The sequence below is a fragment of the Octopus bimaculoides genome, chromosome 25 (assembly GCF_001194135.2).
Source record: "Octopus bimaculoides isolate UCB-OBI-ISO-001 chromosome 25, ASM119413v2, whole genome shotgun sequence".
Lineage (NCBI taxonomy): Eukaryota > Metazoa > Mollusca > Cephalopoda > Octopoda > Octopodidae > Octopus > Octopus bimaculoides.
In genome coordinates this window covers 23,627,773-23,647,934 of record NC_069005.1, presented here as the reverse complement: position 1 = coordinate 23,647,934, position 20,162 = coordinate 23,627,773, and the positions used below count along the sequence as shown (strand labels likewise).

Genomic DNA, 20,162 nt, shown 5'->3' with positions numbered 1-20,162 from the left:
CTAAAAACCCTTCAAGGTGGTGCTTCAGTATGGCCACTCTCAAACGACTGAAACAAGTAAGAGAGTAAAAGAATAAAAGAATATATATATATATACATGAGGGTGAGTCAAAAATTAATGCCATTTTGTTTAGGACAGGTATAATTACCAACACAGGAACATGTATCATGCATCAAAATGAAGCTGGTCCTCTGTGGATCACATCCCTACTTCTCAACATAGTCACCGTTTCTCTCAATAGCAATGTTCCACCTTCAAATGAGAGCATGTGTCCGTGTCCCATAAAATTCTGTTGACTGTTCTTTGAGCCACTACTTCACTACAGTTTTCACTTCCTCGTCACTGGACTATCATCGTCACTGGGCTATCATCGTCGCTGGACTATCATCGTCACTGGACTATCATCTCTTTGGCCCCATGAAAGAGGGTTTGAGAGGCAAACATTATTCCAGTGACAAGGAAGTAAAAACTGTAGTGAAGACGTGGCTCAAAGAACAGTCTACAGAATTTTACGGGGCTTTTGTGGGTAAACCTGCTTACAATCTAATGAAACAACTCTCGGTCTCTGGCAAGAACAGAACCAAAGCCCTGAAGGCGATATCAGAGACAGTGGAGAGATGTTCCAACTGGACCTTGTCGTAGAGGAACAAAAATGATCTCATTATCATTTGAAGGCAATATTTTTGTTTTAATAGGGTGGAAAGCTGTTAGAATCGTTAGCACACTGGGCAAAATGCTTAGTGGTATTTCATCTACCGTTATGTTCTGAGTTCAAATTCCGCCAAGGTCAGCTTTGCCTTTCATCCTTTCAGGATCAATTAAATAAGTACCAGTTACGCACTGGTGTTGATGTAATCAACTTAATTTTTTTTTGTCTGTGCTTGTTCGTCTCCTCTATGTTTAGCACCCTGTGGGCAATAAAGAAATAAATACTGTTGTTTTAATGCTAAGGGAAGTAACTCTGAGTGAGTCATTGTGATAGTATTGACATTTCACCTCTACCATGACAACCAATGTTATTTCTCCTTTAAATATAAATTTGAAACAACAGAAAGGAGTTACAACCAGATGAAATCTCCGGGTGGTTGAAATGCACCAGTTTCCAATATGCAAGTGGCTAAAAACCATCTGTGGAAGGACACTCAGGAGCCATGACCTGGATGCAGCCTGACCCCCTTAAAGTACAGTGTAAAAAGTTAAGGGTCAGAACATTTACCTGAGCAAGGTTTTTCCTTTGGAGACCTTCTGCTGTTCTGCTCTCTTGAGAGTTTCCCATCACTAAAGGCAATCAACCTGTTGGCAGCAATGTTTTGTGATGATTTAATTATGTTGAATCATAGCAAGGAATGGGAAGGTTGTTGTTAAAAAAAGTGTTAATAAAAAATAAAGGGTTCATCATCATCATCATCATCGTTTAACGTCCGCTTTCTATGCTAGCATGGGTTGGACGATTTGACTGAGGACTGGTGAAACAGGATGGCAACACCAGGCTCCAATCTGATTTGGCAGAGTTTCTACAGCTGGATGCCCTTCCTAACGCCAACCACTCAGAGAGTGTAGTGGGTGCTTTTATGTGTCACCCGCACGAAGGCCAGTCAGGCGGTACTGGCAACGGCCACGCTCAAAATGGTGTATTTTATGTGCCACCCGCACAAGAGCCAGTCCAGGGGCACTGGCACGATCTCGCTCAAAAATCCTTACACATGTCACGGGCACAAGTGCCAGAAAGGCTTGTAGGTAAAAAAAGCTTGAGAAGCACCAGTATGTGGTATAGACTGTGTAGGTTGTATTATTGGGTAGCAATTGTGTTGAATATGAATTGATGGGGGAATGTGGTATGTGATATAGTTTTGGGTGTCTTTTATGTACTGTATGTGTTGTTAACAGACGGTGATTGTGTTACGTATGTGCTCTGTGAGTTATTGTTAGTGGTGGGAACTGGGTGTGTGTATATTACAAGGGTGAGTCAAAAATTATATGTGTTCTTGTTTTTACAATGTATTTACACAAAAGCAGGGGATGAACAAGCCCATCATTTTTCTATATAGTCTCCTTCCTTTTCAATGCACTTGGTCCAGCGAATTCCCTTCACTACTTCCTTCACATCTTCATCCGTAGGAAATCGATGATCTTGTAAACCATCTTTGAGCGGTCCAAAGATATGATAGTCGGAAGAGGCAAGATCTGAGCTGTAGGCAGGATGTTCCAACACCTCAAAACCCAATTTGTTAATGGTTTCAATGGTCTGGGCAGCTGTGTGTGGGCATGCATTGTCATGCAACAACAAAACTTTCTTCGACAATAGGCTTCAGCATTTCGTGTGAATTGCTGGCTTTAGTTTGTTGGTCAGCAAAGCACTGTATCTTGCGCTGTTGATTGTACATTGTTGATTGGTTCACTGCTCTTTGTTCTTCTTTGGTGCACATAGCTGGTGGAGTGGGCATGCTTACACTGTAAAGCCAGAAAGGAAAATGGCACAATCAGGCTCAAATTTCAATCATGTAACCACAATAGTACTAACTATGAGCACGTGTGCACAGAAGGCAGTGTGACAATTATAAAGATATGTTATGGTGAAAGTGTGGATGATTTTTGACTTCACTTCATAGTTTTATTGTTAGTAAGGCTGCAAAGACGGCGAGCTGGCAGAATCATTAGCACACCAGACAAAATGCTTAGCAGTATTTGGTCTGTCCTTACATTCTGAGTTCAAATTCTGCTGAGATCGACTTTGCTTTTCATCCTTTGGGGGTCAATGAAGTACCAGTGGAGCACTGGGGTCAATGTAATTGATTAGTCCCCTCCCCTAAATTTCACACCTTGTGTCTATGATAGAAAGGATTATTAGTGAGGCAGCATGCTGGGAAAATGTTTAGCAGCATTTCATCTAGGTTCAGATGCCACTGGGATCAAATTTGCCCTTCACTCTTTCGGGGTTGATAGAATAAGTACCAGTTGAACACTGAGGCTGATCTAATTGACTTAACCACTCCCCCAATATTGCTGGCTTTGTTTCAAAATTTGAAACCTTTATCATTATTATTAGTTTTAAGGTGGGTCTGCTGGAAGAATCATTGCCATACTGGACGAAATGGTTAACGGCATCTCTTTCAGCTCTTTACATTCTGAATGCAAATGCTGCTGAGGTCAACTTTGCCTTTCATCCTTTTGGAGTTGATAAATTAAGTACCAGTTGAATACTGGAGTTGACATAATTGATTTCCTCGAAATTACAGGCCTTGTGCCAAATTCAAAAAATTATTATTATTATTAGTTTCATTTCCTGTCACGTATTATATTTCTCATTGTAGGTGATAGTATACTGAAGAATGTCCTCACCAACAGTCACAGAGGTACTGGCCATGATACCAAGAACCGAACCCAGCATTTGACATCTTCGGTCAGTGGTAATCGGAAGCGACACGCCCTTAGCCGACATGAGCACACTATGTCTGAATATGAGAAACGTCAACAACAGCAGAGATTGAAGTCACAGCAGGAGTTCCTTTCTACACCACAACGAGGAATATGGGTGCATACATCAAAGAAGGACCTTGATGGACCCAGCCCCAGTGTTCTGATCCGTCTTCTCAGGTCAACGAGGTATCCAGCTGCCCACCAGAGAGCCAAACCTGGCAACAGACTGTCAGCAAGGCGCCGCCGCCGTAGTCTCAGAACTAGCATTCGTAAACCCTCCCAGAGCAAACCAGACTACAAGGGAAATTCATCTGATCCTGTACAAGATTGGAATACATCACTACCATTAACAACCCCATCATCAGAATCATCACCATCCTCATCTTTATCCTCATTGCAATCACTACCATCGTCGAAAATACTTTCATCAAAAGAGGTAATGGACGACCTAACCAAACTTTTTCTGCTGCCTGTCATCATACCACCAGAGTTCATAGTTGTTGTGGTAAGTAGGCTTTTGCTTTTTCACAATATTTATTTCACCTCTTCTTATTGCTGCCTTCTTTTAGCTAAGATGTATATGCTGATACGGCTTGGCACCTGTGACATCACAACTGATTTCTACAGCTGAGTGAACTGGAGCAGTGTGGAATAAAGTGTCTAGCTCAAGAACATAACACACAGCCCAATTCAGGAATTGAACTCTCATGATCGTGAGCCCGATGCTCTAATCACTGAGCCATGCACCTTTGCATATCAGCCTTTGCCTTTCCTTTGAATAACATCGGTGGCATGGAGAGGGGAGGCTGGTATGCATGGGTGACTGCTGGTCTTCCATAAACAACTTTGCTTGGCCTTGGAGGAGAACTTTCTAGGTATAATCCCATGGTCATTCATGACTGAAAGGAAACTTTTTCCTACATATATATATGTATATATATATATATATGTATACCATCATCATCATCATTTAACATCCATTTTCCATGCTGGCATGGGTTGGACAGCTTAACAGGAACTGGCAACTGGAACTCAACACAGCCTTCTGGGTAGTCAGATCCTGTCAAATCATCCAACCCATGCTAGTATGGATTACATATGTTAAACGATGATGACAATTCTCACAAGGCCAGCAATTTTGGACAAGGCATTACTTGATTACATTGACCCCAGTGGTACTTATTTTATTGACCCTGAAAGGATGAAAGGCAAATTTGAACTCGGCGGCATTTGAACTCAGAACATGAAGACGGACAAAATGCCACTAAGCATTTTGCTGGTGTTAACAATTCTGCCAACTCATTGCGTTATTTTTACTTCATAATAATGAAACCAAGATGTGTTCATCATCATCGTTTAACGTCCACTTTCCATGCTAGCATGGGTTGGACGATTTGACTGAGGACTGGTGAACCAGATGGCTACACCAGGCTCCAGTCTGATTTGGCAGAGTTTCTACAGCTGGATGCCCTTCCTAACGCCAACCACTCAGAGAGTGTAGTGGGTGCTTTTACGTGCCACCGGCACGAAGGCCAGTCAGGTGGTACTGGCAACGGCGTACTGTAGAATTAATCTAATATATACACAGGACCCATCACCAACCGACCAACAACAAATAGGGTTGTTTACCATCAAAAATGAGGACAGATGTCTTTGTACTTTGAATACTGGATCCAGGATAGAGTCTAACATTATTCCTGTCGTTTTGTAAGAAAGTGAGCTGGCTGAATTGTTACCACACCAGGAACATTGCTTAGCAGCAACTCTTCTGGCTTTTCTGAGTTCAAATTTTACCAAGGTAGACTTCGCTTTCATCCGTTCAGGGTCAATAAATTAAGTACCTGTTGAACACGGTGGGGTCAATGTAATTAACTTATTACCTCACATGAAATTGCTGGCCTTGTATCAAAATTTGGAAGCAATATATTCTATTTCATAGGGTGATGAGCTGGTAGAATCATTATTGCATTGGGAAAAATGCTTAGCGCCATTTCTCCCAACTTTATGTTCTGAGTTCAAATTCCACCAACGTTGGCTTTGCTCTTCATCCTTTCGGGGGTCAACAAAGTAATTACCAGTCACACACTGGGGTTGATGTAATTGATGTACCCCCTTACTCAAAATTACTGGCCTTGTGCCTAAATTTGAAATCAATTTATCATAATTGAAGTCAATATGGCCTAGTGGTCAGGCTGTTGTACTCATTATCACTACATCATGGGTTCAGTTCCCTAAGTGGGCAGCACGTTGTGTTCTTGAGCAAAACACTTCATTTTGTGTTGCTCCCCCTTTTCGATGGTGGGGTGGGATGTTGGCCTGCTTGCCTAGCCAGCAGGGTGGCATCATTTGAAAGCTAAAACGATGCAAAGCGCATTGTGACCAGCAGTGTATAACAACATCTAATAGCCTGGTCAGTCATGTGATCACATGGTATCACATAAGATAACATTTCTTCCTTCCTAGTTTCCTAGTTTTTTTTTGTGGTAATGACAGTTCACTCTTAGGATAACAGAAATAATTGATAATTTAACCCTTTTGATACCATCCTGTCTGAAACTGCCTCTGGCTCTGTAGTACAAATGTCTTGTTTTCAAAAGTTCAGAATTAAAATCTTCCACCAAACCTTAGTCACAATTTATGTTCCTAACACTTGCTTAATGATAACTAAGTTATTTTACTGAATTCTTTGTTATATTTAAAATTAATTGAAAGAAACACAGAGCATCTGAACAGAAATATGGTAACAAAAGGGTTAATGTAAAACTTTGAGTGAAAGGTTGAATTTAATGAAAGTTTAGTCTTCTATATTCTTGCTTCTGTATATTTGCTATCATCTGCAGACACAAGCTTCAGTATCTTATCTCATCAGTTCAGCTCACAGACAATTTGTGAATTTCAATCCAACCCATGTGTGTCAGAATTAAAAAATATTTATATATATATGTACGGGGGGAAAATGAAATGCAGTAAAGGTGTGATCAAGAGATAACTCCATCCACCAAACTAAATACAATAAGCAATATTTAAATAGCTTTCACTAAGGACATTAAGTGAAACTGATGTGGCTTTGCTTGCTAAGGATGTATCCTATATTTGTGTGTGTGTGTGTGTGTGTGTGTGTGCATATATATGTGTATGTAAATAGACATAATATGACTGCATATATATGTATGTGTGCGTGTTATATTTATATGTAGATATGTGCATGTAAATAAGAATATGTATAAATATATATAAATGTGGATGTAAATAAGAATATATGTGTATGCGTGTATATAAATATATATAAAAATGCAATATATAAATATATATATATAAAAATGTAAATAAATATATATATAGAATATACACACATATGTGTGTGTATATATATGTATATGTATCTATATATATATATATATATATATATTTGTGTGTTTATATATATATATATAATAAAATGAATGGTTTACACCTGGTAGATGTGTTGAAACAATTGTTGTGGTTAATAGTAAATCCTCATATATTCCATCTTCCGTTTTTCATTTGCCATATATATATATATATATATTGAGCTTCACAGAAATGACAAACAAAGGACCGAGATGGTTGACAATTTGCTGTACTTGAGAAGACCCAGTTCTATATTTAAGAGAGACAAGGAATCATGTACATTATTTACATTATTTATCCAAGACACCTGAAGAAGGCTGGAGGGTATATCAGCCGAAACATTGTGTTAACAACAAACAAGATGAGGACAAATATCCGGCGAATGTAAATAATGTAAATAATGTTGAGAAGACCCATCTGTCTAAGTAAAAATTAGACCCTTAAGACATGGTCATTCATGCTTGTGCCCCTCTCCCCCAACACATTTTTCTAACACCCCTCCTTTCCTCCACCTATGTTCACTACTCACTACTCACCTACTCTCCTTCACTCTCTCCCAAACTTCACTGCCCAACCCTATCCAATCCTCCATACTACTAATATTCCACCCCCAAGGCATCTACTTCGCCATCTTCTCTCTTTGTCTCTCTCTTTCTCTCTCCGTCTCTCTCTTCTTCCAACTAGGATAACCATGTATCTCCTTTATGGCAAGGCACCTGTTTCTGTCCCTCTATCATATTCTAATCCCTCATCACCTGGCACAAAACCACCTCCCCTAATATTTCGCCCTACTCAGTTGAGGGAGTCTTATCTTGCAAGCTACTTGGTGACTCAGCTGTAGCAGTACCAAGTAAAAAGCACCCAGTACACTCTGTAAAGTGGTTGGCATTAGGAAGGGCAGCCAGCTGTAGAAACCAAGCCAAATTAGACAATAAAGCTTGGTGCAGTCTTCTGACTTGCCAGCTCTTATCAAAACCATCCAACCCATGCCAGCATGGCAGACAGACAATAGATAATGATGATGATACACACATGTGTGTGTGTTAGGGAGACCCAGGAAGACATGGGATGAAGTACTGAAAGCTGATCTCAAGACACTGAGCCTTACAAAAGAAATGGCTAAGGACCAAGATATTTGGCACATTGTTGTACTCAAGAAAACCTACCCGCCATAGCAGAATTGATACTGGTGCTGGTGCCACATAAAAAGAACTCCTGTTGGTGCCACGTTAAAAGCACCCAATACTCTCTGTGGAATGGTTGGCATTTGGAGAAGCATCAAGCTGTAGAAAACATACCAAAACAGAAAATAGAGCCTGGTGCAGCCCCTAACCTTAGTAGATCCGGTCAAACTGTCCAACCCCTGCCAGCATGGAAAAACGGATCTTAAATGATGATGATGATGATGTGTGTATGTATGTGTTTGTATTTGTGTTTATATTGTATATATGTATATAGAAAAGTAAACGAAACATGAGAGGTTGTTTATAAGGCATTTAATTACACCGTCTTACATGCGTTTCATTAGCATAAAGTGATTATTGGTTCCATAATGCAAAATTGCAAATTACATAATGCACACTAGCTGTAAACTCATCAGAAACATGTAATTATTAAACCTAATATCCTAAGAGTAAACGTGACAGTAGTAGTAGTGGTAGTAGTAGTAGCCATGAGGATAATGGCTTTGAGGTTTAAATTGCACAGTACATATGTACGCATTTATGTTTGTGTGTGTGTGTCTTATATACATATGTATATATACATAACAACATAATATGCATACACATTCACACATACATATACACGCACACACACATTATATATATATATATATATATATATATATATATATATATACACACACACATACAGAGAGAGAGAGAGAGAGAGCATATGCATAAATACATATAGATATATGTATGTGTGTGTATGTATGTATGAAAATATAAATGTGTGTGTGTTTGTGTGTAGATATCTATGTGTAATCTATGTTTATACATGTGTATTATTATGTATGTATTTGTGTGTGTGCATGTGTATATACACACACACACACACGTACACATGCACATATATATATATATATATATATATATATATATATATTGAGGAAGGTATTATCCAAAATTAAAAAAACCACTTGAAGCAATCCAATCCTTTATGTATGCTATAATTCCACTAATATTTTCCTGAATCCGCTCTCTGTCTATCCATTTCCAGTAAGTTCTTCAGAATATACAGAGACTGTGGACTCTCTGTAGAACTTTGTGTCAGACAACAGTGTTCGAGTTGTTTAGTAACAGCAGCTCTTTAATGATTCTTGTATAACCCCAAGTTAGCCCAGTTCCATCAGACCTAGGATTGAAATAGTTCCAGCTGTGACCATTTTCTATTCAGATAGGTGTAATGTGTCTGAGATTAAATTATCTAATGCCTTCTTCTTTTTAAAGATGGTAGAGTTTGATTTGAGGGGAATTTGGCTGCTGTTTCTAGCAGATTAACAACCACTTCGTGTTTTTCTTTCCTTGGCTATGTAAATGGTAGAGGAGTGAGGGGAAGGAGGAAGAGGAATGACATCATAGGTATTGAAAAATGATGCTGGTTCGAATCATAGTGGTTTGTTGTGTAGTTATTGTGGAGTGAAAGGGGGAGGAGAGAGAGAGATGGGGGGTGGGGTGGAAAGAGAGATGGCGTCAAGGATGTGAGAAAAAATGGAGAAAAAAAAACTGGAAGATTGGGTGATGAGAACGATTGAGAAAGCGACAGTAAGAGAGATAAGGATAAAGGTGAGAGAGGGAGAAAGGTATAGTGAGTTAAATAGTGTCATAGAGATAGTGAGAGAGAGAGAGAGAGAGAGAGAGAGATAGAGAGAGAAGCTGGTCTAGTATGCAGTTAGTGTTAATATGTTTGATTTTATTAATACGACTGTCTCTTTCCTTGTTGACATCAGAGTGTGTTTTGATAATTGTGTGAGTGTGTATGTGTGTGTATATACATACAGGTGAATGTATGTGTGTGTGTGTGTAAGTGAAGTTAGTGTTGTGAATTACTGTTGAAAAGAATAATGAGATATATATATTTTAAAAAGCTATATATGTCTTATATACATATGTATATGTATGAATATGAATGCAATCATCATCATTATCATTATCACTTAATGCCTGTTTTCCATGCTGGCATGGGTTGGACAGTTTGACAGGAACTGGCAAGGCCAGGAGCCACACCAGGTTTTATAGTCTGCTTTGGCTTGGTTTCTACAGCTGGCTGCCCTTCCTAATGCCAACCACTTTACAGAGTGCATCAGGTGCTATTTTTACGAGGCACCACCACCAGTGCCTTTTTACATGGCACCAACACCAACATGGTCTAAAAATTACAAATGATGTCTGCATATAACATATTTTTTACTTCAGTGACAGGTATTATGCTCATCATCATTGTCAAGCTACAGGACACTAGCTGGGACAAGGTATGTACCATTTGTCCTAGCTCAGTAACAGTGCTTTGTATTTTTTTTTATCTGCAGATCCTATTATGTTTGTACACTGTGTATGCCACATCTTCAGGTTTTGTCATCTGTTTCCAGTGTAAATCCTCAGAGTTTTTGTAACCTCTCTGTTTAGTCTCAGAATTTTGTCAGTGAACAGGTCGCAGTCTCAAAGCGACGAAAATATTTTGACAAATTAAATCTAAATGTTGAAGTGAATCTGACAGCTTTTGTATGTTATTTTAAACGGCTTATAAACACCTTCCATGCTGCAATTGTTTTCGTTCCAGCACACGATCTCAGATCAGGTCACTTGCTATGCAAGTACATCCCCTGTTATATTGTTGTTTTAGCAAAAATAAAAGAAAGTTATTATTACTGTGTCATTATTAATGACTGTTATCGTCATCTTGATGACCATCATTGTCTAAAACAGATTCCAGCAATACTCCACTGGTTTCAATATTGGCATCATTGTAATACCATGTACAGTAGTAGTAGCAGCAACATCAACAACAACACTAGATAACCTCACCACCACCATCACTATCATCATCATCATCATCCTAAACACTTTCCAAATCATCACCGTTAACTACAGTGATGTCTACATCACCATCATCAGCAGCAGTACTATCTACAACACCACCACCACCATCATCATCAACAACAATAACAACATTATATAATTCATCATCATCATCATCATCATCAGTGTTATCTGCAATATCATCAGTAGGACCACATGAAGGAGCTTCTACATCAACCCTGTCAGAAATAGCAGCCAAATTCTCTCAAATCAGACCTGATTGCTTTAAATAAATAAATGGCATAATAGATAATGAAGTTCACCGGTGGGATGGTCATGGCTGGAACAGTTTGATCCTTTATTCACTGGATCAGGGATAAGCTGGGCTAAAAGAGCAACGACTGTGAGGTAGCTTGTTGTGTATGTCCTAGTTCCTCTCTTCTTGAGTAGTTGATTAAATACACACACACACACATACACAAATATACATACAAGCATACACATAAACTTACATACAAAAAAACATATACATATGCATACACACATACTTACATAGGCACACACACACACACATAAATATATATATATATATATATATCCATACACAAACATATTTAAATACATACATGCATAAATTCATACAAACATAAACACACTTACACATATGCATACACACACACACACACACATATATGCATCATCACACATACACTGTCATGAACATATGTGCAAACACTCATTCTTTCACTGACATACATACTCACACATACACACACACATGCATACACACGCATGCACACATACAAGCACAGACATGCATAAACTCACATAAACAGACGCTCACACGCGCATACACCTTCATACAGACATAAACGTGCTTATACATACGCATATATACATGCATACATCACCACACACACATACACACGCACACACACTGTCGAAAGCAGAAACGTACGAACCCTCATTCTTTCGCTGACACACATACGCACGCTCACACGCACACACACAAGCACAGACATTCATAGACTCACATAAACAGATGTTCACACATGCAAACACATTCACAAAAGTACGCTGCATTGCAACAGAACGACGCATCTCTCAGGTGTGTTCGTAGCTGATAAACTGTGCAGTGATGTGTCAGTCACGTGTTGCAGATTCTACACAGGACAGGAGGAGGGGCAGGAGGGGGAGATACAAATAACAGTTCAGTTTTCTAACAGTGTCAGGTGTTCGATTAACTTTGCAGTATTATTTGTTCTGGATCTGTAGTTTGTGAGTTCAAATCCTGCTGAGGTCACTTTTGCTTTTTATATTTCTGAAGTTGATTAATCCTTTCTTCTATAGACACAAGGCCTGAAATTTTGGGGAAGGGAGCCTAGTTGATTACATTGACCCCAGTGCTTGACTGATACTTATTTTCATCGGCCCCTAAAAGGATGAACGGCAAAGTTGACTTTGGCAGTATTTGAACTCAGAATGTAGATACAGATGAAAGCCACTAAGTATTTTGTCTGGTGCTCAAATGATTCTGCCAGCTTGCTGAATTATTGAGGCTGATTAATAAAATACCAGTTAATTTTGCAACCTTTTTTTCTCTCTCACTCACTCTCTCCCTCCCTCTCTCCCTCCCTCTCTCCCTCCCCCCTCTCTCTCTCTCTCTCTTTCAACTACACCAATGTTTCTCAGCCATTTTCTTTTTTTTTTTTGCCTATGGATCCCTTTCGCAATGGCCCAGTGGTTAGGGCAGCAGACTCGCAGTCGAAGGATCGTGGTTTCGATTCCCAGACCGGGCGTTGTGTGTGTTTATTGAGCGAAAACACCTAAAGCTCCACGAGGCTTCCGCAGGGATTGGTGGTGACCCCTGTTGTACTCTTTCGCCCCAGCTTTCTCTCACTCTTTCTTCCTCTTTCTTGAGTAACGCTGCGATGGACTGGCGTCCCATCCAGCTGGGGGGGAACACATACGCCATAGAAACTGGGAAACCGGACCCATGAGCCTGGCTAGGCTTGAAAAGGGTGCATAAATAAATAAAAAAATGGATCCCTTTGGTGTTCATTTTACTTGGGTGAACCCTCCTCCTAGCCATTCAATGTTTAACAACTTCATATTATATTTTCGTAATTAAATATCATTAAAATGTTTTGTGTATTGTACAAGTAACAACCAATTTATTGCAGATAAATTTTGACAACAAAATCTTCTATGGAACCCAAAGGGCCATTTGGACCCTGGTTGTAAACCACTGAACTATACTGTGCTGTGAAAGAGTAATGAGTGGGTAGGGTCCACTCACAGTATCTCTTTCCTATAAAAATTGAAGGTGGGTTGAACTAGGGGGTAGCTAACTGAGTTATTGGAGTGTCAGTTTGACTGTGTCACAATATTTCTTTTGAATCTCTACACTCTGAGTTCAAGTCCTGCCACGGTCAACTTTGCCTTTTATCCTACTGGAATTAAAAACAAATATGTATTCAGGCCAGTGGATTGGCAGAACTGTAAGAATATCAGACTAGGTACCTTGTGGTGTTTGTTTCAGCTCTGAACCTGAATCCCACTTTGGTTTACTTGTGTGATAGATTTAACCCTTTAACATTCACATTATGCTGTCAAATGCACTGCTTATTTATTCACATTCATCATCATCGTTTAACGTCCGCTTTCCATGCTAGCATGGGTTGGACGATTTGACTGAGGACTGGTGAACCAGATGGCTACACCAGGCTCCAATCTGATTTGGCAGAGTTTCTACAGCTGGATGCCCTTCCTAACGCCAACCACTCCGAGAGTGTAGTGGGTGCTAATCATGCATTATCTTGTAGCTCTGAGATTTTGTTGAGGTTACAGTTAATATTGAGAATAATATTGTAGGGTTGGTGTTAGAAGTCAGATCTAACCAGTTTGAACATAAAACAGGTAAAATATTTTGATTGGTTTAAATGGCTGGTTTAAATGCTAATGGGTTAATCAGTTCCTTGGTTTAACACCCATCACCTAGTCATTGGGTCTCCAGTTTAAGGACCTCTGCCTCCTTCCTTTCATCCCTTCCACAGGATCCAGTAAAAGGATTCTGAGCATTGCCTTATCCCATGTCTAAAAGACAGACAAAAGAGAAACAAAACCCAAAACCTCTTCTTTGTCATTTACTTGTTTCATTTATTGGACTACAGCCATGCTGGAGCACTGCACTTTGAAGGGATTTAGTCACACAAATCAGCCCCTGTACTTATTATTTTTTTTAAAGTCTACTACTTACTCTATTCTTTTCTTTTATTCTTTTACTTGTTTCAGTCATATGACTGCAACCATGCTGGAGCACTGCCTTATAGGGTTTTAGTCGAGGAAATCAACCCCAAGATTTATTCTTTGTAAGCCTAGTACTTATTCTATCAGTGTCTTTTTCCAAACTGCTAAGTTACGGAGGGGTGAACACACCAACATCAGTTGTCAGGTGATGGTGGGGAAACAGACACAGACACAGACACACTATATATATATGTATATATATATAATTATATATAAAGGGCATTAACTGTGTATCAATGCCTCATGCTATCGAGGGACTAAATAAGTAAAAAAACTACCAAAAATAAGCAACATATTTACCGAAAGCGAGGGAATGCAGCTTTTCAAAATTTATCTCTTAAAAACATTTAACTCAACGGTAGACCACTGGTTTCTCAATCAAATACAGAAAAAACTGTGAAGTAACCTGTATTCTTTTGTTCATCAGTACACGTATGGTCAAGATATATAAAAATAAACAAGGATCACCTACCACGATGTAGCCATCACAACAACGATGACTTTTGTTCACAATTATATATCCCTGAAAGAGATTTGAATTTATCCAGTTGCATCTCGGTAACATGTGCTTATACAGAATGATATTCAGCACTGAATATATTCTAATTATTTATAATATAATATAGGATTATATATGATGGGCTTCTTTCAGTTTCTGTCTACTAAATCCACTCACAGGGCTTTGGTTGGGCCAAGGCTATAATAGAAAACGTTTGCCCACAGTGCTGTGCAAGGGAACTGAACCAAGAACCATGTGCTAGGAAGCAAACTTCTTACTACACAGCCATGTTTGCATCTATATGTATATATAATAGCTATGTAATGATGTATATATCTATATGTAATTATATAATAATGATGATGTTGATTATGATAACAACCACAGCAGGGAATGAGTGTGCTAATAATGTTGTTGATGGTGAAAATGGTGGCAGCAGAGTTTTCTGTGGTACTGCATTATTTTGGTCCACCCCAAAGACATTATGATATTTCTGACTCTATTCTAAGCCACCATTTATTCTGCTGACATCAAGAACTCTACACTAATTACAAATGTGAATTCAATTAAAAACATCAAGCAAATTTGAGTTTAATTAAATTTCAAGAATTTTTAGAATGCACAACTGCATTCTTTGAAATGCAAAGCTCTAAGCCATTACTATCCTTTGTATACTTACCATATCAGAAATATTTGGTGTGCAAGCTTCTGGTGGCAAACTCAGCCATGTATGTTGTAATTATGGTTCTTGAAGGAACAATTCCTTATTGCTTCATTTGGTTTTAATTCCAATGAAATTGGTCCCAGTCCTATATTTATCTAGTCAGAGGTCATTGGAGTCTAGTAGTAGTTGCAGCAGCAGCAGTGGTAGTGGTAACAGTAGTAGTAGTAGTAGTAGTAGTAGTAGTAGTAGTAGTAGTAGTAGTAGTAGTAGTAGTGGTGGTAACAGTAGTAGTGGTGGTAACAGTAGTAGTAGTGGTGGTGGTGGTTGTGGTGGTAGTAGTAGTAGTAGTAGTAGTAGTAGTAGTAGTAGTAGTAGTAGTAGGAGCTGCAGCAGCAGTAGTAGTAGTAGTAGTAGTAGTAGTAGTAACAGTAACTGACCAATGATCGAGGACATATTGGATGTAACCACACCTATCTTTTAAGGTAACTTAGTGTGTCAATGACTACATCGTCTATGTTGTGTCTTATGTTCAGGTATAGTGTATCTTGGACTACATTATCTAATGTATCCCCTCTTTTATTCAAATGTCCTATCGTTGATTCAGACATACTTTATCTCTCAAACGGTGTCATTTAATGTGTTCTCGCTACTTTTGTTGTTTAACCTCAACCTCAATCTAGGAGACTTATAAACAAATAGACTTACCAGCCATGACCATCACACCTAGTAATCATAAATAGTGTTCCTAGTGGGTATGATCTAATACAGTGGTTCGTAACCGTTTTTGCCTATGGACCCCTTTGATTCCAATTTTATTCAGATGAACTCTCAGAGCGTTTTGATGTTTAAAAAATTCCTATTGTATTTTTATAATTAATTATTATTAGTTGTTTAAAAAAATTGTTAAAATATTCTTTGTATCGTAGAAGTATAAACAATTTATTGCTCATAAATTTCAACAACAAAATCTTACATGGACCAACCCTAGTTCTTGGTTCAAATCTCACTGAGGTTGTTTTGCTTTTCATCATTCTGAGATGACTAAAAATAAAATACCAGTCAAGTACTAGGAGTTGATTTTTTTTTTTTTTAAATTTGAACTGGCTACAAAGTGCTGTGAGAAGAGTTGTGGAAGATCCCTTGCAGGGCCCTTCCTATAGAAGTGGCAAAGGGTTAAGTGAGAAGCTGACCACTTCGAAAAACTGGAATGCTACTGAAGCCAGGTTGTGAACCACTGGTCTAATATGTGCCTTTTTGTTGTTGGTGTTTAACTTGGTCATCCCTGATTGAGCAGACCTCTTACAGAAGACATTCCAACTGTGACCATCCCATGTTTTTGCATATTTCAGATGACATTGGCTTTGACATCTTTGAACCAGCACATCTCTGATCAAAGTCTCTTGAACTATGCTATCTAATGTATCCTTCTTCGTTGTTATTTAACCCCTGGTTAACCTTGGATCCAGCAGATATATGATCAAAAGATAAAGATTCCTACCATGGCTGTCTTACCTTTTTTTTATTTAAGATTACAGTGTCATTTATGTCCTTCCTTCTTCAAAATTGTTAGGGTGTTATTTGAGAGAGATTTGGCTGTTATTTCTTGCTGGTTGAGCACATCCCATAAAATTCCCCAGATATTAGTATAACTATCTTGTTTCTTAAAGACAGAATGTTACCTTGTTCAGCATTATCTAATGTGCCTGTTTTTCAGATGGTAGTGTATAATATGAAAAATATTTAGCTGCTGTTTCTAGCAGGTTGAGTGACCATGTAAAAGAAATTTCGTTGGATCAAAGCAGTAGGGTATGTGATTTAAGGGTCATTTTACACAGTAGCTCCTTCATTTGTTTACATATAGCAAGAGGTTGATCAAAGAAATTAATACTAGTTGCTGGGGGTTAGAGATTGCATTAACTTACTCCTATCATTCTGTATGCAAATATAATATTCTGTTTTGACAATAACCAGTAAATGTAACAGGTTGATGGGAGAACCTCAGTGTGGTCACTAAAGTGGCTAGAAATAGATGCAAGGCGGCAAGCTGGCTGAATCGTTAGCACGCCGGGCGAAATGCTTAGCAGTATTTTGTCTGCCGTTACGTTCTGAGTTCAAATTCCACCAAGGTTGACTTTGCCTTTCATCCTTTCGGGGTCGATAAATTAAGTACCAGTTATGCACTGGGGTCGATGTAATTGACTTAATCCCTTTGTCTGTCCTTGTTTGTCCCCTCTGTGTTTAGCTCCTTGTGGGTAATAAAGAAATAAGAAATAAGTGCCAAATTTCACTAAAAAATTTCATCTTACTGTCTTAAAATGAAGAATAGTTTTACTCAATTAGAGTTGACAGTAGCCTTTAAACCAGCCATATCTGACCAAATTATTTTTCCTGTGTTATGTTCAGACTGGCCAGATCCATTCTCTCTCACCTACCCTACAATGTTAGTCTAAAAATATACAGTCACTTAATCAAAATCTTAAAGCTACATGATAATGCATAATTAATTCAAAACAATGTGAATAAATATGCATTACATTTGATAGATTAATCTGAATACCAAAGGGTTAAATCTTAATATACTCTTTACAAGTCATACAACATATATTATCGATATGGTTTTCTAATGTACTGCAGCCTGTCCTTAGATGGCTTCAGTAGCATTTCAGTTTTTCTAGAAGTGGTCAGCTTCTCACTCAACCCTTTGCCACTTCTAGAGAAAGGGTACTGCAAGGGGTATTTTACAACCCTTCTCACAGCATCTTGTAGCCAGTTCTGATTAAAAAAAAAAATCCTAGTACTTGATTGGTATTTTATTTATTCATCCCAGAATGATGAAAAACAAAATAACCTCACTGAGATTTGAACTCAGAGCCATGGAGCCAAAATAAATGTTATCACAAGACATTCTACATGATGTCCTAATGGTTCTGCCAGTTTGGTACCTTGTATATTGTATACTGTTACCCACTACCCAACTTTGAAAAATCTCCAAAAAATCCTCTCTGCTATTATGGAATAATACAGAATCAGTCTTGAAATGAATCAGTCATTCAAAAGGAGAAAAGAAACTGCTTCTTCCAATTCACTATCAAAGAATATTGCCTGACCATCTCTTAACATATGTTGATAGTCACAGTAAACTATGCTGGATGTGATCAGATTATATATTCTTAAAATTTTGCATGGTAAATTCCCTTTCATCACTAGAGGCATATACAGAGACAATGGGCTCCTTGTATTTTGAATTTTCTGTTCTCAATCTATAGAAAGGTTCAGAAAGAACTAACATAATTTAAAAGTCTAGGTTTCTCACAAAACCATTGAAAAAAAAAAAAAAGGAAAAACCATTGAAAAGAAAAAGGAAAAACCATTGAAAAGAAAAAGGAAAAACCATTGAAAAGAAAAAATAAAAACCATCGGAAAGAAAAAGTAAAAAAACCAAGGCAATTTTCTTGATGTAACCATTAAACGAAAACATATGAATTGTGCATGAAACCCACTAATAAAAACCAATATATATTGGATTAGGGTTGACATAGTGGAGGCACATGGCTTAGTGGTTAGGGTGTTGGCCTCATGATTGTAAGATTATGGTTTCGACTCCTGGGCCAAGCAATGCATTGTGTTCTTGAGCAAAACTCTTCATTTCACTCAGCTGGTAAAAATGAGTGATCCTGAGATGGACTGGCATCCCATCCAGGGAAGAATATATATGCCAGAGAAATTGGAAAACTAGCCCTATGCTCCTTACTGAGTGTTGTGGACAAACCCTAGGGTTGACTTAGAGCTAAATAATACTAAGGAGAGACACATTAGACAATGTATTCTTAAATACACTCTGAATAAAAGACTGTATGGCCACATCTGGAACATCCTTGATCATAGGTTTATTAGATCAGGGCTCACCAAGAACTAACCAGCATGGAGGGAGTGTATATTAGATAATTTAGTCCTTGGTATGAATACACCGATTAATAGATGTAATGGCTGCAGTTAGAACACATTTGATCAAAGGTCATTGGTCTGCTGGAATTAGAGGTGACCTGGAAGTTGAACAATAACATCAACAACAAACCTCTTTTAGCCATTGCCATTATGATTCCAAGACAAGAGAAGATGAGAGAAGCAATAATTCCTATGCAACAGTCACGCCTAGCAAAAGTAATAGCAATATGGATTTAGAAAGCATTTTGATGTTTGTCGGTTCTGTGGAGATATTGGACAGGAACTTTTGTGTACGTGCATGTGTGTTTGTGTGTGTATGTGCATGTGTGTGCATGTATGTGCGTGTGTGCATGCATGCATGTCTGTGTGTGCATACATGTGTGTTTGAGTTAGTTACTGTGGCTGTTGGTTTATTTTATATCTAGGTCTGTGTTTGTATGTATGTGTGGCGTATGTTTGTGTGTGTCTGTCTGCATCTATGGGTAAGATGTATATAATTTGAATCAGTGTGTCTGTTGGTTTGTTTTGTATCTGCATCCATATACATGTGTGTGTCTGTGTGCATGTGTGTGTATTTGCATACACTCGTGTGTATGTGCATGTGTGCAAGAAATTCTGTTGTTTCCAACTTAGCTTCTTTTCCACCACCTCGTCTTTCCCCATGAGCCAACACCACCACCACCACACACAGCCTTACATTTCAGAAATTAACACACTCTTTTCCTTCTCCTCCTACTACCACTGCACCACATCAATTCCCTCCCCTCCTCCTCCCATCTCTACTGATGGTTTGATGCCTTCAGTGGGTGAAGGATTCAGTTTCAGTCATCGGCAACATCCAGAGAAAGCGAATTCCAACGTACTCTCCTCCAATTCAGAGATTTCCTTTCCTTATGCTTGCATTTTAAGTAGTTCTGGAGATGAGTGGCTTCCC

General features: G+C 38.5%; 1 protein-coding gene across 1 annotated transcript in view; it reads left to right on the top strand.

Annotated features, from left to right (window-relative positions):
* The window catches only part of LOC106884340 (receptor-type tyrosine-protein phosphatase R-like), a 169,543-nt gene that overhangs the window by 5,444 nt on the left and 143,937 nt on the right, over positions 1-20,162 (top strand). Inside the window, exon 2 of the mRNA XM_014935681.2 lies at positions 3,312-3,922. Coding sequence (XP_014791167.2) covers positions 3,312-3,922 — 611 coding nt within the window. The remainder of the gene's footprint in view (positions 1-3,311; positions 3,923-20,162) is intronic.